The sequence below is a fragment of the Electrona antarctica genome (assembly GCF_951216825.1).
Source record: "Electrona antarctica genome assembly, chromosome: 10".
Classification (NCBI taxonomy): domain Eukaryota; kingdom Metazoa; phylum Chordata; class Actinopteri; order Myctophiformes; family Myctophidae; genus Electrona; species Electrona antarctica.
Window position 1 is genome coordinate 15,491,882 of NC_136791.1, and position 23,179 is coordinate 15,515,060.

General features: G+C 41.8%; 1 protein-coding gene across 2 annotated transcripts; it reads right to left on the reverse strand.

The window, feature by feature from the left end:
• Window positions 1–210: 210 nt before the first annotated feature.
• On the reverse strand, window positions 211–21,963 carry LOC306931634 (endoplasmic reticulum junction formation protein lunapark-B-like). 2 transcript variants are annotated; one of them, XM_079513120.1, is made up of 16 exons: window positions 21,772–21,963; window positions 19,038–19,078; window positions 18,290–18,331; window positions 18,002–18,052; window positions 17,219–17,355; window positions 16,311–16,369; window positions 16,185–16,225; window positions 13,271–13,354; window positions 12,305–12,356; window positions 11,248–11,352; window positions 11,030–11,137; window positions 8,720–8,825; window positions 6,974–7,044; window positions 6,170–6,340; window positions 4,904–4,999; window positions 211–3,908 (listed from the first exon to the last, which is right to left on the reverse strand). In XM_079513120.1, the coding sequence occupies exons 2-16, from the start codon at window positions 19,062–19,064 to the stop codon at window positions 3,682–3,684; spliced, it is 1,377 nt and encodes a 458-aa protein (XP_079369246.1). In that variant the 5' UTR covers window positions 19,065–19,078; window positions 21,772–21,963; the 3' UTR covers window positions 211–3,681. The 2 variants fall into 2 exon arrangements, with proteins under 2 accessions (XP_079369246.1, XP_079369247.1); XM_079513121.1 differs by lacking the exon at window positions 4,904–4,999 and having other exon boundaries at window positions 21,772–21,962.
• Between the last annotated feature and the right edge of the window lie 1,216 nt (window positions 21,964–23,179).

Genomic DNA, 23,179 nt, shown 5'->3' on the forward strand with positions numbered 1-23,179 from the left:
GTTTGCTCCGGTGTTCGCTCCGGTGTCGAATTTTTAATTCGCGTCGCTAATTCGCCAGTGTGTAATGACCTTTAGAGTACCTTCCTATAAATGTAGTGGAGACAAAAGTACAATAAAGTGAAAGTCAAGAGCTTGCAATAAATACCACCACCAAAAACACCTGTGGTGACACCCCTTGGCTGTGAAAACACTAACAGCAGACAAGTAATGCTCCATGTTTCAAGGTCAAAAAAACTTTATTAGGCCGGCCATGCGTTCACTTTATGACAACCAGCGTTTGGCAAACATTAGGTTAGATGCTTCTGGTAAACTGACTTTAACACAAGAGAAAAGCAGGCACTACTGCAGGGGGAAAAAGCAACATTTGGGGGATTCACTAATATAAGGCTACATATAAAATCATGTAATCCATTGTTTACAGAACTAGTGTAGTTTTAACCACTACAACCCATCAAACCCATCAGACTCATATCCGCCGGCAGGCAATTTATTTTGCCAATGGCTGATTCGCGGTTTGGACCAATGGGAATTAATCCTCGATTTGTTCTATGCTGGATTCTAATTTAGACTAAAGCTTCATACAATGTTTAAAACCAGGCAAAGTTGTGACAAGCAAGTTAAAAACGCACAAATATTCTTAAATAAATAGCGAGTGAAACTCAGTGCAATTTCAGAATTAAACAAAAAACATATTTTGGCAAATTATAATTATGTGGCACAGGGACTGGCATGAACATCAGCAGCCCTATTGTTGTCAATTAAAAATCCTTCATACACTAACATCAATGGATAAGCTAAATCTATTCTGCCAAAGTGCAGTAACTATGCAAATAATTTAACTGAAAACTTGAAATTGTTTCCATTGGTCAGCCAAATGTGTTATCCGGCATATAATAGAAATAGAAATTAGTGTGTTAGTGTAGGCAACATACTATTCTACTGTTCTGAGAACTTTTGTCACCTAAAGCAAAGTGTTTTTTGTTCATTGAGTTCAATGGATATGTCTTGTAATCTTTTCTGTAATCCCAAAAGTCGATTTTATGTCTCTTTCCTGAGGCTAATTTGACTTTTGGGATACACAAATAAGTCTGTGTCCAAAAACGTGGTTACTGTACTTTGGCTTTGTATCGGGCAGCATTGTCCTACATCGTAACTGATGAAGCTAAATAACAGGTAAAAATTATCAAATCATCAAGGCCTGCTAGATGTAGAGAGGGAAAGGGACAACATTTACAACATTAATCTCATCTATGGATGGGAAAATAGGTTTAAAATAGGTTGACACCTACTGTATACCTACATAAACGCGATTTTGAATAAAGAGAGAAAAAAGTATTTGCAGAGTGCACATAAGGTTAATTGAAAAATTAAAATAAATTCCACCCATTTCCTTCCTTTAGTCATTACAATGTCCTATGTCACATATACACATTTCCCATGTACTTAGTCCCTTGTTGCTGCTGACCGCTACTGGTTGGTTCGTTCGGGAGGCAAACACGCGTCTCGTCCGATAAATGGGACATCACCAGTCCACTTCTTTTCACCTGACAGTGAAGCGTTTCACCAATCACCGGAAGGACGTAATGCATGCAGAGGAACACAGACAATTCTTCGCCCATTCATTTTTTCCATAGAGATGTCTGAAAATATTTATAATAATCATTTTAAGCCTGGAACCAAGCCAAGGGGCGACGGTGGCCGGATGGTAACCGCAAGGTTGCTAGTTCGAACCCGGGCTCCCCCATAGTTAGTGTCAAAGTGTCCTTGAGAAAGACACTGAACCCCTAATTGCTCCCAATGTGCAGGTTGGTGCCTTGCATGGTTTCCCCCGCCATCAGTGTATGAATGTGTGTGTGAATGGGTGAATGTAATGCACAATCTATGAAAAGTACCTTGGATAAAGGCACTATATAAATGCACCATTTAATCCAGGCTCCTGGTGAAACATAACCATAACACAGCAAATCAAAGGGTATTACATATAGCCCAGTATATACTGTATTCATTCACATAATCAAATGTTTTGTCATGATTCACCAGGAGCCTGGATGGCTTGGTTTCAGGCAAAAAATAATTAATTATTTTCGGAAATCTCTATGGGAAAAATGAACGGGCGAAGATTTGTGCTCTCCTTTAACAGCCACCACGGCCCACCTGTATTGTAGGAATCGCTAATGCAGTGACAAGACAACATCCTTGACGCCTGGCTTTCCCTCCCGTGAATACGACCCTTATGTTGAACCTCACACCATTATTTTTTTCATGTATTTAACCCTACTCTTCTACCCGCTCAGTGGCCTTGTGGTTAGTGTCCGCCCTGAGACTGGGAGGTCGGGGTTCAATCGCTGGCCGGGTCATACCAAAGACTCTAAAAATGGGACCCAGTGCCTCCCTGCTTGACACTCAGCATCAAGGGTTGGATTGGGGGTAAATCCCTGCGACATACTAGCGTCATGTCCAGGGGGTGTACTTGTACATCAAGCTGCCTCACGCTACAGAAACAGGAGATATAGGCTCCTGCCCTATGGGCCTCATGGCTCGGCAAGGCTACTTCTACCCGTGCAGAATAGTTTGGACGAAAACACTGTACTACTATTGTAGCTAGCCGTTTGGTTTGTCTATGTTCTTCTATTTCAGTCTACTCCTTCTAGTGCAACTAGAACGCTGTTATACAATGCAGGTGTTTGCATCTATAATAGTTCATAAACATTCAGTTATCCTTCATTCTTAAATATGCATGTAAACATCACTACATGAATTACTCAATGTCTATGGATCAGGTACTGTAAATGTATAACACAAGACGTCAGGTATGAACACGTTGTTAACAGAATAGGATCATATCACGTCGTGACTAAGTAATCCTATTTGTTTTACTCAGTGTACAAATGACCCGTAAGCCACAAGGGTCCATTTGTACACTCTCAGACAGTGCATGTAAACACATGGGAGTGATTTGTTGATTCACAAGAGGTTTATCTTTGGGTAGGCACATGAAAGAGGAATGGGTCAAAAACATCTAGGCTGGGTTCAGTTAAGGTCAGTAAGGGACCGTGTCCACCAAGATGTGTTTTTTCCCCACTCCAGCTTAGGAATTTGCGAATAGTCTATTGTCGGTGTATGTTTTTAATTGTTTAAAACGGGAGTGTGGCATTTTCTGCTTGTTGAGAGTTATCATATTTTCAACTCGCCGTTTGGAAGTATTGGAAGAGTTTTAGACGAGCACCTTTGTGTTTTTAGGCTGGGAAGAAACAGTTTTGTTGTACACACGAGCTAAATCCAAAACATTATGCATTTGGTTGATAGAGGAATTCATTGCATTTCAGACTCAAAACCCCCTTGTGAACCAAACACTCCAACACACTAAATCATTAGCAGAAATAACCTGGGAAAGACCTAAGGTTTCTCCACTAACAAGTCATACTAATTAAATACTTAAACAAACTTAAAACAATTTAACTTAACTTACCTACAATAACATAACAGCAAAACAATTTAACTTAACATACGTACAATAACATAGCAGCCAACTAGTCTATTCAGAGACACAGGGGGAGTCTCCTGTTCTTAAACTACAATCATTCAGTCACCTTTTCTAATCAATCAATTAATGAATCAAAGTGTACAGATGGAACCAAATGGAACCGTCCCCGGACCTCACTTTGAGAAACCAATGTCAATCTAATCTGCCTGTGAAAGAGGTGGCTGCAGTTCACCCTCCTGGCCTGAAAGGGCGCTCTGAGCTGGCTCGTGCTCCAACACCTCTTCTTCTTCCTCACGCTCTGCAACCAGCTCTTCTTCTACTTCTTCTACTTTGTCCTCTGTCGCTCCCTGCGTGTCATCCGATTGGCTCTCATTGTCCACTTCCTGTGTAGGCCCTGCCTCTTCCTGTTCCGCCTCTCTCTCATCTACAGGAGTGAAACCGGGACACAACAAAACAAATTAAATCAAATACTAATAATTATTATTATTTTATATACCGTACAAATAATAATAATTATTATTATTTATATATAATACATTTGTATTAATAAAAATAAGTTGTAGATTGCAGTATTACTTTTAAGTAGGCGTATCTTCCTTGATACAGGCAGATTTCAAAGTGTTAAATTGAATAGAGAGAAGCAATTAAGCTGTGAATTGTTGTTAGTACTGTATGCATTTCATTGAGGGATGCACGATATTTACATTTTGGCCAACATTCAATAACCAATTAACTGCATGGTCGAGCATCCCTAAAAATGATGGTAGATCAGACTTACCACCCACACCACCATCATTCCAACATTTAAAGGGGCAATCAATCAGAATCAGCAAGATGCAGAGTTATTACGCTATAACCCATTACCGTAAATATGAATTAATTATAATATATAAAAAATAAACTGAATTGATCGTCCCGAGCGGGAAATTGCTGTTCTTCATGCACCCAGCAGATGTCTTGCTCAGATTAGCCCTCAGTGGGGAGCTGTTAGGGGTTATGATCAGTGGTTCTCAAACTTTTTCCATGTCAAGGAGCCACAAATGAATGGTTGCGGACCCCCATTCTGAAAAATGTTTTGTGCCAGGGGACCCTTGTACAAGATTTGTGTTATTTGGAAAAAATAGCAGATGTACAACCTCACAACATGTGAGCTTGTAGATCGTCTATTTTCAAAGCCAATGTAAATAAGGTTAAAGTGGTCAAACTGATGCTATATTAATTCATTTTGCTTGGGGGGGGGGGGGGGGGTGGAACCCCCCCTTAAGGGCCCCTGGGCCTGGGGGTCTCTGGACCCCACTTTGAGAACCCCTGTTCTAGAATCTCTAAATCATAGATTGAATCCAATCATCAATCCAGATTAAAGTGAATTAAGACAATACAAACGGGGGAGGGAGGGGGGGGGGGGGTAATGGGGGGGACCTGGGTTGTGTTGAAGTTGGTTCTGGGGGCGGGTCTGCTGCTGGATCTGGGTACTGGTGAAACTGTGGACTGAACTCCATGGAGTAGGAGCCTTGGCTATAGAGAGAGAACCAGCAGTCCCGTTAACAACCATCTGTGACGCAACCTCGTTTGTCCGAATAGACGATTAACGATTCATTGTGTTTCTGTCATTAAACATTGGAAATATCAGATTTTTTTTCCGGGTTTTTATTTAATAACTTTATATAAATGGTGGAGCTAGTAGTTCTACAAGCTCAAAACGCGTCACATCGTGGCTTCCATCGTTGCCCATTCCTTTCACCCTTTTTTTTCGTGTAGCTCCGAACAGTGTAACCAAATGGATGAGTCCTCCTCGGAATTTAATGAACTAACTACTGTATAAGCACTATGTAGCTCTGATTAAAGACCAGATTGTAAATAAAGCAATTTTCTGACTTTGTATTTAAGGGACATTCAAGCTCTTATTAGGCCTACTCGTGAAAGTTAGAACTACCGGTACATGAAACATTGGATAATCATTGTTTGTTCACACATTGAGCCGTTATGGCTGAATGGGGTGTACATTACACCAACTGAACTCAAGGAGATGGCAGCGTAAAGTCCGTTGCGTGTCAAGTGTGAAAGGCACTGCTGCCTCTCCATCTCGTCTTAAGCTCAATTTACACTCCGTCGCGCGACGGTGTCGACGAGAACAGATCTTCAAGTGGCATGGTGATGGATTATAATGATGTTATGATTACAACTAACTTGTCTATACTTGAATGGAATGGCATGGTGCGTGTGCACGTGCATGTGTTGGAAAAAGTAATCACATTCTTTAATTAAGTAAAAGTATCAATACCGCAATGCAGAAATACTACTACAAGTCGTGAATTCAAAATGTACTTGAGTAAAAGTGCAAAAGTATTGTCAATTTGGCATCAAAATGTACCAAAACTAGCAGTACTCATTATGCAGAATGTCTGGTTTCAAGTTTTCAAATGTATACAAACCTTTTGAAAATAGCCGATCTCACAATGCGTCGCATCGCGAGTTCGCGACGCATTGTGAGCTTGTAGATCTACTATTTTAAAAATGGAGAAAGGAAGTGGTTAATGTAATATATGTATGTTTTGTAATATTAAATGTACTTAGTTAATTTCCACCACTGTGTGTGTGTGTGTGTGTGTGTGTGTGTGTGTGTGTGTGAGTGAGAGAGTGCGAGTGCGTGTGCGTGTGCGTGTGTGAGTGTGTGTGAGTGTGTACCTCCAGACGGGGGCGCACTCTCCTCGGTGTCAGCCCCGGAAGGAGGGGCGCGTCTTGGTGAAGGTGACTCCGCCCTCAGCCTCCTCTCAAAGCTGAACTCAGGAAGTACGGGGGCATGGGGGCGCGTCTTCCTAGCTGGGTTCAGGAAGTAACAGTACGCACACCGGAACGCTGCCACCGGAAGGGGAGGGGCCACACAGTGAGAGAATGACAAGTTATGACGTTTAAGTTGTGACAGTACAAAGAACCACTTCAGGAGTCTTCAACGCTTTTCAGACCAGGGACAACTTTGCTGAGAGAGAGATGAAGCAGGGACGTACACACACGCTCACACAACCCTTCCATCGCCACATCACGAACGAACAGACACACGCACATTTAGCCTCTTTAGGCTTTTTCGTTATACTGCATCTTACCTTTTCAAGACATGTTGCGTTTAGCGTTCTATTTTTGGATCGCCCCCTTACTTGTCAGGATTCAAATTCCAAAACAGCAGTAAGCAATAGCAGAATGACAAACTGCGTTTTGAGCTTGTAGATCTGCTTTTGATGCTTTTGTGTGACACTGTAGTAGGTGCGTCAATTTACAAAAAAAACACAAAAAGTTTCTGCCCGACAGCAATAGCTAAGATTTGGAAGAAGGCATTTTTATATAATCGGCCTCAGGTCTTAATTGGTTTCTTTTAAAAAGAGGGAGAAAATAATGAACATATCAAAGATTGCAGCTCTACAACATCGCGACACATTGTGAGCTTGTAAAACTATCATTGTGTGTGTGGACGGTGTCAGAGTGTGAGTTTCTCACCTAGATATTCAAACTCCTCTTTCAGAGCCATTCCATTGTGAGAGAAACACTGCTGGCATATCAGAGCATATCTGAGAAGAGGAGAGGAGAGGAATAAATAATAGTACAGCAACGGGTCAAAGGTTGTGCTAAAAGGATATATCTACCTCTGGTCCAGCACCAGCAAGGAACTGAACGCAACCCACCTGTTTTTAAACATGCTAAAAGGATGACACAAAAAGACCCAGGAGTCCCGTTTCCATATACTTTGGGATGACATCATGAGGTACACTGTTTTCGTGTAGCTCCGAACAGTGTAACCAAATGGATGAGTCGCAAAAAACCCGCATATGTAAATAAGAATATGCAACACGAAATTAGATTATATGCACTTCACGGTTCAAAATGACGGACCCCCCCCATAGCAGCAGCACCTATTATTTAATGGAATAAGTAAAGAAATACATGATCACTTTGTTCCCCCATATATTTCACTGCAGTAATCTGATTCCTGATCAGCCAGTCTATCATATCAGCACTTGATTCTAGCAGCCCGAGCCTAGAGCACTGCACGGGCCCAAAACATGGGCCCTGGCCCGGCCTGGGTCTGTGGAGTTAAGCCCAGGCCCGGCCCAGCCCGTTGTGGCACTGCAGTTTTACAGCCCGAGCCAGGTCCGAAGCCTGACACATTTCCTAGCGCGGCGCTGCGCGTGCATTCACAGACAGTGCGCGCAACAGCTGCTGCACTGTCAATCAGCAGCGCTTTGCTCTTGCGCTACTGTACAGTACATGATAAAAAACAAACCCACAATAATAATAACTGAAGAACCCTTACATTTTCTGCACTGTACAAAACCAACTGACTCGTTTGGTAGGCGGTAAATTCCCCTGTAGTATTTAAATTGTGACTGCTTGTTGCTCTGACAGAACACCAGAGCGGGGGGTTGTTGTCATGTCACTATGGAGCGGACAGCGGAGCATGCTGCTGCGCTGCGGAAGCAAATCCATTCTGGGTGAAATTCATCGGAAAATTAATATAACGGCACGTGAGCCAGGGGCCCGGCCCTGCTGGGCCCGTTGGTCAGGTACAGAAACGGCCCGAAACAGGCTTCATTTGGTTCCAGTTGTACACTCTCAAGAGTTATGGGGGTCCTTGCAAATAAAACATTTGAGAACCACTAGTACTAGATGGACTCCTAATGTGACATAGATTGTGTCGTATTTAAGTGTAATAAAAAAAATCACACCCGTGTGAACTGAGTGGTGTAAGGTATGTAGCCTGATCAGCTGTGGTCTGACGTAATGTCTGACGTAATGAAATCACACCCGTGTGAACTGAGTGACCATAGCAACCATGCTCATTTTTTTGGTACGAACAAACACGTGGACACGTGGACACGTAAACTAACAAAGCCAGTTGTTGGAGTGGTTTACACCACTCAAAAATAATCTGAAGAGAACCTTGGCATTCAGTAATTGGGTCTTATGATCAAAATAAGAAAATGGTGGAACAATGGTGTGTAAAACATCTAAAATGTACCGCGGACAAAGACCACGGTACATTTTAGATTTTCTGTGGATAGAGGTTTTTCCTTGGCCTACTGGGAGTTTGCGAGGAAGGGAGTTCGCAAGAGTTATTTACGGCGGTTCTTGAAATAAAATAAAAGGTTTGAAAAACACTGGCCTACTCTAGAGTTTGAGGTCCAGCCTGAACAAAAGATACTATAAATCCATTGATTGATTGTTATATGGATGGATATAGTGTACCTGTTCTGCGGTCCATCTCCAACCAGATATTCTATAACTCTGTCCACAGCTCCCCTGTCCCGAGGGAGGATGGGTCTGGATAGAGGAGGACCTGGGGGGTGCAGACCTGGAAGCACACACGCGGATATAAGGAGTTAGCATCTGCGATATTGCATGGTAAGATACTGTTGAGGCCAAATATTATGATTTCAGTTTCATTTTCATTGAGAGTCAGAAAATGTATGTCCACCATCCAGGTTTTGACATCCTGTAGGCAGACTTAGTTAGTTTTGATTCTGAAGAGCTGGTGTTGGTCACGCAGCAAAGCTAGTGACAGTAGATGTGCTCGTATCGAAACACAACACCAAAGTTATTATACTAATATTAGTTAACAGTATTTGAAGTTATTATACTAATATTAGTTAACAGTATTTGAAGTTATTATACTAATATTAGTTAACAGTATTATGAAGTTATTATTCTATTTGTTAACAGTATTATGAAGTTATCATTAGAGATGCACGGTGATATTTATTTTTTTTCCCTTTCGGTCGATATCCGATAATATGCAGGTTCACATCGGCCGATACTGCTATATTACATTATTAAATATTATATTTATATTGATTATAAATAATTGATATTGATATAATTATATATCGTCAGTCGGGAGGATACCTCACAACTCCAATTTTAAGGTTTTTGTTTTTTTTCCATAAATCAATGCTACTGAACAGTGAACACCCTTTACGTCTGTGTGTTGTTGTGAATATATTTAACCATTAGAAAGTATTAAAAAGCGCTTCTGAAAGAAGCTCGCAACTCCATTTGATCCTCAAACTGTCGGTAGAAACACATAACTCCACTGCTCTGTGGGGTACTGACTGCAGCTCAGCGCCGCACGGAATATAAACAAAAAGAACGACTGTGTGTGTGTGTGTGTGTGTGTGTGTGTGTGTGTGTGTGTGTGTGTGTGTGTGTGTGTGTGTGTGTGTGTGTGTGAGAGACTGATGATGCGATTGCGAAGCGTTTACTATCTGACTGTCATGGCGGAGCCCATATTGCACGTTTCAAATGGATATATTATTGTAATTTCTTCACCTTTGTCGAGCTACTCCAGTCCAGAGCACAAAGAAAAGTAAGTTAAGTCTTGTGTCAAGTTTCACTGTGCAGACTGCAGAGCGGTGCAGCGTCGCAATCGCATGCAGACCATGAGATCCCACCATGCGAATGGGAGGAACGGGATTTTACTTTTGTGTGCGTGCGTGCATGCATGTTTGTTTGTGTCGGTCCCACAATGTGTGAGTGCGTGCATGCATGTGTGTGTCTGTCTGTGAGACTGACGTGTGCGCATGTGAGCGAGCAAGAGGGACAGACAGACAGACACTGAAAGAGGCTGTGCGCGTGCGTGCTGCGCGCACATGTGTGTGTGATAATCAAACTTGCGTGTGTGTGTGTGTGCCCGTGCAACATGATGTGAGTGAGCGAGAGAGTGACAGAGATAATGTGGAAGATAATCAAACTTGCATGTGTGTATGCCCGTGAAACATGAGTGAGCGAGAGAGAGACAGACAAATACTGTGTGTGCGTGCATGCATGTGTGATGATCAAACTTGAAGATCCATCAGTGAAGTTAAGGTTTTTGATTTGATTGATTGATTGATTGATAAGAACTATCTTGACAGAGAAAACCACCTAACTCCACTTGAGCTGTATTCGGGTAAAGTGGTGATAATATAATGACACATGCAAGTATCTGATAATATACAAAGTCACAATACCAACTTTGATGAGGCAGTATTGCTTTGTTTCAAAAATATATGGTTTTCTTCAATTTCTAAAAAATGTAAAATTTGTTTTTCCATTTCCTGAAAAATGAAGATTTTGGAGTTAAGAGGTTTCCTCGCGACAGCAGAGATATATTATACATACCCATTGCATTTTTTCAAAAACATTAACGGTCACATACGGTAATTATTGCATCAATATCGGCGAAATATCTGTGACAATTATCAGAACTATTTTGATATCGGTTTGATAGCGATTTTTAATGACATATCAGCCAATATAGATATTACCGATAATATCGTGCATCACTAGTTATTATACTAACAGTTATATGAAGTATACCATTTGTTAGCAGTATTATGTCAGGGACACATGCAATAAACAAACATTAAAGTCCATAGACATGGTGCTCTAAAAATATATATTCCTGTGAAGGAATATATATTCTAAAGGAGAGGTGAATAAAGTCGAGACGCCAACAGACATACAAAGTAAATCTCACTTACATAAAAAGGCGACATAAAACAGCACCTACGTACGTACCTACACCTGGTATAGGAGAGCAGGGAGTTCTGTGCACTGGCCCCTGGGGGCTGAAGGAAGACATAGCAGTACGCTCTGGGGGTCCCCCTGGAGCAGAGAGAGGAATACCTGCAGACGTAAGAAAACATGTGACATCACACTGACATCATCCTGAGCCCCCAGTCCCCCCAGCTGAAAACCTGTGTGTGTGTGTGTGTGTGTGTGTCTGTCTCTCTTACCAGTAGGCGTGGCTCCTGGTGCCATCGGGGGTCTTCCTCCAGGCTGAGGGGTCATCGCCATACCAATGGGGCCCATGGGTGTAGGTCTCCCTCTGTGACGAAGCTCTGACAAGACCAGAGCGAGAGGACATGTATTACTGTGTTGTGCTGTGGAATTGTTTAGAGTAGTGGGGCGCTATGTTGCACACATGGCACGTTGCTAGGTTGCTAGGCAATGAACTAAACAGACAATGAACCGGAAACAAGATAGCCACACGTATCCGCTCGTTGTTTACATCTTTTCAAATGCCTTTATCTCGGATTCCTTTCCCAGATTGCGCCCCTGGTCAAAACAAGCTTTATTCAACGGCCCTGAACCAAAGAACTAACGGTTACACAATGTCGTCTCCAGGTGAAATAAATTAAAAGCCTAGTGTATGTCACCACACACATCGTAATTATACATCCGGTTCCGCTTTGCGGGTTTCGGCGGAACCTTCAAAATAAGGGTTTTACCATAAGAATTATGGCATTAATAGCTGGCAGTGTTGTTAATATGTATACCTATTTATTAACCCACAATAAACTGTATATCAAATAATCGTATTCTATTCACTTACATATTGGCGAAACTTTAGTGTTGTGATTTACCTTGCAAACCAAACATCACCTCTGTAATTTAATTAGTTTGTGAATCCATCAGCCAATGGTATCCAACTCTTTAGACTGCTTCCAACAGAACATCTGCCACCTACAGTAAGCTACTTAGCAGGTCGACACAATGGATCGTCACCATCGATATGCATCCAACCAGGGCGGTCATTTTTGTTAATTCAAGCTGTGACACTCGGCATCGATCGACAGGTTCTTGTTAGCGAGGTGTGAAAACTGTGAATGGCTTGCGTGCATCTTCAAAGGTACGTCGTGAAACTTGTAGATCTGCTATTTTCATTTTTTGGGGGAAGTTCTTGAAAGTTTGTCTACATTTTGCAAAGTGTCACGGCCCCTTTGGCCTGCATGAGCCTTTAAGGTCTTAGTGTTTTATAATAATTATTATTGAATTATATTGCTAGTGTACCTTGTCCTGGACGAGGGGCCATCTGAGGACGCTGCGGTGTGGCCTCCAGCTCCTAACAAAATATAAATAATACACTAATAACTACATTATGACACCACAATATTTATATACAATGTTTTCTTGTACACTAAAATGTTATGGGCAATGATTTCATGAAAAGCCAATTAAGGTGTTTGTACACTGGTCCGAAATTCGCTCCGAATAGTGAATTTCGGAGGACTTATAAAAACATATAATCAACCTCACTTTATGTCAATCACCTTTGCATACTGCCTCCGAAAATATTGCGTCCATATAACTTTTTTTTTGGACCGGGGTAGATTTTCTCTGCAGCCGTCTATTGGGGTCTAGTAGTGTGTTGTTGACAGGCTGACAGCTAGTGATAGCCTACTACTTTCGGATCCGTAAAATGCAGCAAAAGAACGCACCATTGTGCAACCACATTGCCGAGGCGAAATGCATATTAAAAAACTTTGTAAACAAATTGTATAAAAACGTATAATACGTGACGTGTTTAATAGCATTATTTGAATTTAGCCAATCTACAAGCTATCATTATGAGATTGTGCAGCCTATACATTTTTCGTTATTTGATGTACAATGAAATACAGTATATAGGGCTTATACATATCATGGCAATGTGTACCTATGTTATTTTAATGCAGTCAAGTGTGGACATTTGTTTGTGATCAGATTAATGCTTAGTTAAGGCACCAGGTTGAGTTAAACCTGGCTGTTAACCTGGTCTGCCAGGCTAGCAGCCAGCTAACTAATGCCCGACAGGCATTGGTTTGACTGTTAGTATGTCTAACGGTTAGACATACTAACAGCCAGACAGGCATTAGTTTGACAACACTGCACATATGTTGGTAAGACTCTAACCAACATATGCACCCCGTTTTGGGTGAACTACTCTTTTTAGGACTACACAGTCGAGGTCAGACAGACCAGAACAATCTGACTCACAGCTTTCTTCTTGGCTTCAGGGTCGAAGCGCTCCAGGATGATCTTGGCGTTCTTGTACGTCTCTGTCTCCATCACTTCCTCCAGCTGGAAACACACGCCACACAACTTTAGTTCCACACTGAAGACAGAGACAGGATCCTTTGATCTAATACGACTGACACCTCCAGTTACAAATAATGCACATATCAGGAAAGTCTTTTGACTAGAATACAGCACTGCACTGCAAAAACGGACAGGTTCTCTTCTTCCATTGATAGGCCTACATGTAAATGTGGCGTTTAACTCAATTCATCTTTTTTGCAAAGACTAAAACAATTACAATTAGCTACAATTAGTAGATTCTTCTTTTGTCAGTTGCTTATAACGATGAGAAATGTATTCCTAAAAAGGCAGACGGGAGTTCCCAAGCAGCCACTTGGTTCAATCCCCATTTCCCCCTGGGTTGGTACTACTACCTTGCATGGTTTCCACTTTCCACTGCAGTGTGTGTGAATAAGTGAATGCAATATATATTGTACATGACTTTATGACCACTAGCGTTGGGATTTGTTAGGATTTTAACGGTTCCGGATCCTTACCGGATCCCTCTTAACGGTTCCGGTTCCTAACGGTTCCCTTAACGGTTCCTAATATTTTTTTCCCCTTTTTTCTGACATATATTATGCTTATATTATAACTAACCTAACCAACTACTTAATAAACACAAATTAAATTATTGTATTTGCACTTTACAATTATGAGGTAACACTATTATTTAAACTTCACCACCACCAGCTAGCTACCACGACAATATCATTGTTGCAATTTATACTGTATATTAAATATACAGTACACATTGCAATAATGATATTGTTGTGGTGACAAATGTTGTGTCTTTAATGTTCAGATTAATTTAATATGAAGGACCCCAGTTACCCTAATGGAAACAAGCCATAGTGCTTTCTTGGGTTATAAAGTCCTCCTCCAGACCTTGTATTGAACTCTAGGCTATGTTCCTGTGCTTTTTTCTGCAAACTTACTTATAAAGTAATCAATGTATGGAGGTATATATGCACCTAAAGGCTGGGCTCTCAACAGTTGCGCGATTAATTTAGAACCAAATCAAAAGCAGTTGAGTTGCTTATAAGTTGTAAAAATAAGTGCAGACAAATTGATTTTTATTTAATTCATGGCTCTATAGAGCACCGAAGTCCTGACGTCACTGCCCTCTACTACCAGTAGAGGGCAGTGAGCGCCATGGTTCATGTATGTTTTTATAAGCATTGTACTCTCCATAGGGGGATTTTAGATCGCCTCATATAAGAACTGTGTTTGAAAAATAAACCGATCACCCCGGCCTTTTCACTCATATGGATATGAAGCATCGACTGAAGGTGGAAATGTACAAAAGAGTAACAAAATAAGCGTTAGAAACGAGCCAAACAACCCAGAGACTACATTTCCGGGTAGGCTGCTTCTGCCCGCAGCCCGTCGCACAACAGAAACTGAACGTTAATTACGTTTATTTTTATTTTTATTTTATTGATATATAATGTATCGTGGTTAGTACGAGTCGAGTCACCACCAGCTGAGCTTACGTCAACGAGGAATCTCAGGAACGCAATATGTTGACAGCTGGGCGTGACGTATATGCTCAGCGACATTGCATTCATATGTAGTTTCAAGGCTTTTGCGGTCACATTAATTCCATTTTCTCTAGAAACTGGCTGTATCAAATATGAATGGACATCATTAACGACGCACAGCCACTCCCCTGACAGAAACGCAGAGGTGGTCGGTTTATTTTTCAAACACAGTTCTTATATGAAGAGACCTAAAATCGCCGTTTGGGGATCTCAATGCAAATAAACAAATACATGAACCTGGAGATTGACACCCTCTACTGAAAGTGACGTCAGACTTCGGAGCTCTATAGTTGATTGATTTTGAGATGTTTCCTCAATGTGGACGTGCAACTGGTGCAAGTTGCAACTACCTTTGCAGGAAACTATGGCATCACATTGTGATGCCATAGTTTCCTGCAAAGGTTGTTGTTGTAGTAGAAGTCACCCCAGTAACTTGGCTCTGCATGCAAGCATGTACAGACACAGCGGAGCTAAATGACGACTGATGAGAACCGTTTGGGGAACCGTTAATAAAAAAAACAATGGAACCGGCTCCGGATCCGCAATGTCGGAACCGGGTCTGAAATGGACCCGGTTCCGAATTCCAACCCTAATGACCACATGATGGCGCTATATCAGTGGTCATCGTCATGTTGGCTTATGGTGGACATTGTTTGCATTTTTGCCGCCGACCCCCATCTGAAAAGATGTTGTCCCAGGGACCCCCAGCCCCCCCCCCCCCCCCCCCCCCCCAGTAGCAAAGATTTGAGTTAAAAACGTTCGCTCTGAAAGAATATATTCAAACATTTGGGCCACATTTTCACGATTTTTCAAAAATAGCAGAACTACAAGTTCATAGCGCTATGAGCTTGTAGATCTGCGATTTTTCAATAGCTAAAGTATAACATAATGCTTAAAACACCAACGGGGGGTTCCCGCCCATTCGCCCAAAATGGGTTAAAGAGCTAGCCCTGAATGACTATTACAGGTCTAGAACTCTGAGTCGTGTGTGTACAAATTTACTATTTGTAAGAGTTATGGGGGTCCTTGAAAATAAAACGTTTGACAACCACTAATACCAGTGGACTCATAATGTGCCATACATAGCCGTCATAGTAAATCAGTCCAACAAATATTCTGAAGAAAACCTGGAGTATGACATTCAGTAATTGGGTCTTGTGATCAAAATAAGATATTAACATAAAAACAAAATAAAGAATTGAGGAAGTCCTGCCACGGACACATTTGTCCGCATACAGACATATTGATGACCCCTGCGCTACACATTTCACATTCCATGTGGCACTTACTATCTTTCTTTTTGTGACTTTCAGGTCTTCCAGCTTATCATCTGAAACACAATGTCAACACATGACTATGTAGAATCTATTAAAAAAATGTATCACTGAGAAATAGCAGTTAAATATGAAACTTACTGTTTCTCTCTGTGCGTTTTGAGAAGAGGAAGATTAACAATTTCCTCATGAAAAACACCCTGATGGAGAGAGAGACAGACAGACAGACCGAGAGGGGGGGGGGGGGAGAGAGAGAGGTATTAGTTGTATTATTAACTACTCTCTGCTAACAGCAGAATTGGGGTGGGGGGCAAGTTCCTGTTCCTTCCACTGAGAGTTAAATTAACTACTGAGGTTACGGAGAGTGTACGTGCACGGGAGAGGAGAGTGGTGCGTGAACGCACCCGAGATGTATTGTGATGAGCAGCCGTTGTAAATCACAGATGAAGAGACTCTCCGCTTTGAGTTTTAATTACATAGTGACTTTATGACTCTCAGTCACTCACTCTGTCCCAGTCACGTCCCAGTCAGAGGCAGAAAATGGACGGCATTTGCATGAAGCCAACTCATCATTACAGACTGTTGCAGCAACATTGCCTCCCAAGGAAAACTCCACCACACTATCAACATGTTTGTTTACTGTGTGCGCTGCAGGCATGGGCATTTCACGCCACAGGCATGAGAAAGGAAGCACTTGATTTGTTTAAAAACTTTTCCCCATCCCCAAGACAAATTAATTATTTAAGACTTTTTAAGCACCCGCGGGAACCCTGGGCGTTCTCTATGATTCACAATTCAAGTCCCTGTGAGACCAGGAACAAGGAAATCATGTGATCGCTAAAACTCGCCTCCCGTCCATATCCATGTTGGAGAATCTTCTAGAATGCTCACATCTCTCTTCCTGTATCGTTCCACTCCTGACGCGACCACCATTCCATGTTCATGATGTTCAATGGGCTCTCACACGTGTTTTACTTTTGAGGCTAGACATGGGCTGCACTCACACTAGTAGGGGAAACAGAATGAGGCTAGACATGGGGTGCACTCACAGTATGGGGAAACAGAAGAAGGGCAGGGCCATGAACAGACGTTGGCTCCATTGTTCGGGCAGGTAGAGACAGTAGACGGCCATACACGTCAGCAGGTACAATGCTGACGAGTAGAGGAGCAAGCGACCCACCCACAGCTGTGGAGAGGAGAGGAGACGACGAACGAACGAACGGACGGACGGACGGACAGACAGACAGACAGACAGACAGACAGACAGACAGACAGACAGACAGACACACAGACACACAGACACACAGACACACAGACACACAGACACACAGACACACAGACACACAGACACACACACACACACACACACACACACACACACACACACACACACACACACACAGACACAGACACAGACACAGACACAGACACACACACACACACACACACACACACACACACACACACACACACACACACACACACACACACACACACACACAATTAGCAGCAGTAGATTAATGGATACAGTGGTTGACTCGTACAGTAAATAACCAAACAAGTCCTTAAGTGTAGTCACATTTTACTTAATGTAGCGTCTATAATGCATCTCATCTCACAAGGCTTCGGAATAGTTGTTATAAATGTTTACAACTTATAGCAAAGGCACTTTTTTATAGTGTTCTGTTCTACTGAGCTTATAATGCATTATAACCAACACTTATAATGTATACTTATAATGAGTGTTATGAAGCCTTGTGGGTGCATTATAGTACACTATAGACCCGCCATTTAAGTAAAGTGTTATTGAATAATAATATTGTAAACTTCACCTTTAACAGACGTTGATTCTTGGCTCTAAACTCCTCCAGTGATTTGATGTCCTAAAGACAAGACATGGATAAAATACTATGTTTATTTGTTTGTATGTGTCAATGAAAACGTTGCAATTTGCAAATAATGCCAAAAGATTTACAAGAACCTAGGTTGGAAATAAATGATTGCATCAGCATCTTGGATTGACAAGGACAGTTAAGTAGGAGAAAAAGGAAAAATGTAACAGCTGTGTGTGTGCGTGCGTGTGTGTGTACATGTGTGTGCATGCGTGCATGCTTGCGTACCTTGTCTATGTCCTCCAGCTGCTCCACTGTTGTTGGCTTTGTCTGCATGGGAAGAAGAAAAACAAAAGAAGAAAAACAAAACACAATAAAACAATATCAGATAAAGCAGTGGTATTTTTGGGGGGTCCCCAGCAGTTCATATATGATGGGTCAAACACATCATCCATCTATGAATCCCACAAGTGTCAGTGTGCATGAGAGACATTTTGTCCTAGACCTGTTGTCACAATTATTCCAGAGGTCTTCAAGAGGGGTTCCGGGACCCCTAGGGGGTCCTCAGCGTTATTATAGGCCTAATTCTAGACTACGGCCGGGTCCGGTAAAGACCCGCCCCCCGCCTGCCTCTGATTGGCCCCCCTTCCTACTAGTAGTAGGGAAGTCCTACTATTAGTAAGAAGTATTAGGCACCCGCAGGGCGAGTGTAGTGTACCCCCTCCCCTGTCTATCCACATTCTGTTTCCCCATACTAGTGTGAGTGCACCCCATGTCTAGCCTCTTTTGGGAATGCCTTTCTAAATATAATTGTATCACAAACTGAACGATTCCTAGTTTATATTTTCGAGCTATGCTGCTGGACTAAAAGTCACCGCTGTGGATTCGAATCCACAACCTCCGTGGTGGTGGACAGAGACTTTAACACTGCGTCACCCAATAAAGATAATTCTGATTTGCACGCGTGCGCGACTGCACGCACACACACACACACACACGCACGAACGCACACACACACACACACACACACACTTACCCTCCATCGTGAGATGACAGCCCCCATCTCTGTCTGGTTTACTATACAAGACACAAAAATAAACACATTAACCCATTCTCGATTCTAAAAACGTCTTCTAAATTAAAAACAGAACTTGAACAAAACATTTTGTTCGATCGTACATCCTACTGGTAACTGGAAGACTCGCCTCAAACACGCTCTCCCTAATCTTTTCCCGCCGACTGCCCGGTTGGGCGGTTCTTGAATTTGTTTGACTGAGGATAAGGTTTGAAATAGGTTTAGGGTTAGGCATAGTTTTACTGAGGTTATAGGTTTAGGAATAAGGTTAGGTTTTGGCAGTGTTTTACTGAGGTCACAGTTTACTGAGGTTATGTTTAGGAATAGCAGGCAGGCAGAGTCCGTTCTACCATTCCGCCAGATTAAGGCCTGAGGCGACTGTGATTTGAGGCGAGCGTTCTGGTATTCGTACTACTGTTAGTACTATAGTAGTAGTAGGGTGACCAGAATCAGATGTCCCCCTATGCGTGGGACAGTCCCTCATTTCCAAGACTTTTCACAAATTGAGACCCTGTCCCACATTGTGACTGGCAGGCATCAGTGTTCGGGGCGGCAGTGGCTCAGGGGTAGAGTGGCTGGATGGTAACCGCAAGGTTGCCAGTTTGAACCCGGGCTCCCTCAGAGTTAGTGTTGAAGTGTCCTTGAGCAAGACACTGAACACCTAATTGCTCCTGATGTGCTGGTTGGTGCCTTGCATGGTTTCCGCCGCCATCGGTGTATGAATGTGTGTGTGTGAATGGGTGAATGTAATGCACAATCTATGTAAAGCACCTTGGATAAATGCACTATATAAATGCACCATTTACCATTTAGTGTTCAAAATGCCCTAAGAGTTTTCCCCTAATAGTTGGCTTTCTGTTGCAAAGCCCTCGTTGTCTTTTCCTGCAAGATATTTTTAAGCCTGTTAAAATAACATTTGAAATATCCCCTAGGCTAGAGTACCAAGTCGGCCATACCACCCATGACCAAAATTAGCATTTTAAGACAAAATAATGTGAGAGGCCCGAGGGATTTAATAATAACAAAATGATCGGCAATATTATGCCTATAGTTTCCAGCAACGACTCGTCATAGATCTCTGATCTCCGCCCCCTCGCTGTGTCGTGGGGCAAACTGAACCAGAGCTACTGCCCCACTTTCAAGGCTACAACAACTGATACCTTATTGAAGAAACAAACTATTATACATGTAATTGCTTAGCGAAACATCTGCAGAAATCTTTCATGCCCCATGTTTATTTTACATATTTCTGGCGAGTGCTCAAATGTTGACAATGTAGGCTACAGTAATGTATTTGATTGCCCATTTGCCTATGATAACACATGGTAGGCTATGATTCAAGAACACTTATTACACATATTAATCTCCACGTTAACTCTGTTCATTGCAAATAGCTGATCTGCAGCTCACCAGGGTATAGGCTATTTTAATAAGCTACCAGTAGTTAATTGACAGTTGACCTACTTTTACGTATTTTGCAGAGCAGTGACGTTTTGGCTATTTTCTGGGTGTTAATTTAAAGAATGAATACATTAATCAAGAACACTTTAACAAGATACAATACAATGTTGAACGGGTGATTTTTAAAGTTAAATCTGTTCATTGAAAATAGCTGATCTGCAAGCTCACTACTAGGTTGTAGATGGATTACAATTATACTAATAGTGATATATAAATAAAATCATGACATGACCAGCTAGACACCCAATTCAAATAGAAACCGCATTGATATAAATGCGTATGTGGCTTAATTAATTGACCAGTGCTTTGCTGTTATGCATCCATGGTTCTGTGCGCCGTCAGCGCCTCCAATGCACATTTGCTTGAAACTTGATTTTTGATAGAAAGTCCAGACAATAAAATCTTTCCTTCTAAAGTCCTTCTGTTTTGGCACACGTATGAACCGAGAAAATCTGCACCATTATAGTGTAATAGCATGGTAAAGTCACTGTTTAGGCTACAAGCTCATCATGTCACTCTAGCAAAGTGATTGATCTGTGTCTCTCCTAGGGTCCTACTTGCCCCACAACAAGGATGCTGGCTGGAAGCGACAAAAATGTTTACGCCCCTATTGGGATATTTTCAGGGGCCCTATATGGTTGAATAGGACATCAAGGCATTTAATAGCAAGTTGCTAACCCCATCCTTTCCCCTGTCCGACTCCCACACAAGCTATACTTCTGTCCCTCAAGTGAACAGTTTGGATCTGGTCACCCTAAGTAGTAGTAGCACTAGGCTACTACAGTACTTGGTGGTAGTATAGTAGTATACTGTAGTAGTAGTAGTAGTAGTAAAAAACAATATTCTGTTATGATTCATGTGTGCAATTGACTTGATTACATTTTGTACCCAAATATAAAAAATATAAAAATCAAAAACAATCAACCAACTGAGTGTACACGTGTAATAGAATTCATGTATTCATAATGTCTCCATATTATGGTTCCATATTTGTACACTGTCAGAGTTACTCACCCATGTAGAGTTCATTGTTTCCATTATTGTTAGACCTGTAAACGCGTCCATTTGGTTCCTGATCCTGGCTGACTATCAATACCTTTGACCCATTACCCCTGAATTGCATTAAAGGTTAACACCAACCACTGCCAACATGGAAGTTAGCACCCATGAGCGCTAAAGCTAAAATTAAAAGCAGGAGCGTGCGCGCTTCATTAATACAAAAAATTATACTTGCCTTGTTTTCAGTGTGAGAGTTGTAGATGCACCGGGACTCGAACCAATAAGTGCGAGCCTGTTCGGCCGCAGCAGCACTGCTTCAAGTTTTCAACTGTCATCCACACACAGCTGTTTTGTTTTGTTTGGCTCTGTCTGTTCTGTGTTCTTCTGTCAACCCGCGGCGCGACCCGATGACGTCATCTCTGCCATAGCTTTTACCCAGGATTCTTTTCGTTGTAGTTCTCTACAATAACTCATGCACTGACTAAAGCGTGTTTCTCATTTAAACCTTTTTCATTTCAAGCAGTGGTGGAAGAAAAGTAGGCCCACACACCACACTCAAATATTTTACTTAAGTAAACATAGCAAATACAATACGACAATATAAAAATGCTCTGTTAAAACTAAGTAAAATAGTCTCCCTTAGACAACTATTCCACAATCTCCGAATGACGGAAGCATTTGTGCAGCTTCCGTGTTCCAGTGTTCAAAAATGTTACTTGAGTAAAAGTGCAACAGTATTGGCAGCAAAATATACGTAGCCTACCAAAAGTAAAAGTAACCTACTAAAAAAAATAGCCGATCTACAAGCTCAAAACGCGTCGCATCCATAGGTATAAAATATGTGGTTAATGCTCAAGTTAATGTATGTTTTATGATATAATTATATCTGCAAAGTCACTAAGCTAAAGGTTTCCTCTTTACGAATGTTTCACTCTAATCAGTCTAAAATCACCAAATTTGGGCCATCTGCAGCCCAGGGCATGCTCTAATCTAATGATTTATCTAGGTCGCCTGAGCCGGCGACCTTCGGGGTCGCCAATGCCCGCCAAGACGGGCAGTGTCGGTAGGCCAATCAGAGGCAGGCGGGGCGTTACCATGTCTATGCTCGGACGTAGAATAGATATACGCGTCGGCGTCGCCAATAGTGGCCAAATCCAATATGCCAAAATCCAATATGACTGCCACCTGAAAACAGTTGACTATAACTTTTGAACCAGATGAGCTACAAATGCAAACTTGGTGTCTCAGGTTGTTTGACAATTAGAAACAGTTTGAAATACTTTATGATTGGGTGTGTCTGGACACCTAATTTACATATGTCCAAGATGGCTATATGAAAATTAGTTATCTCTGACACTATTGGCAAACATGTATCTATTTTATCTTATTGTTTTTTTTAGCATTAGAAACATTGGAATGTGCTTATACTGTATGTTGTCATCTGGACCCTCATTATTGGTGCAGGCACCCTCACATGAGGGTGGCCTAGTAGTAGAGTAACATTCCTTTACATCAGATCCCAGCAGTGTCCCAAATGTATTTGTTTTCATCACTTCCAAGTTCACATGTATGCAGTTTATCCTGTATGCTAGTCTGTGAGTTCTCGCTCCAGATGAAATTGGTATCCCGACCGGTAATGCATT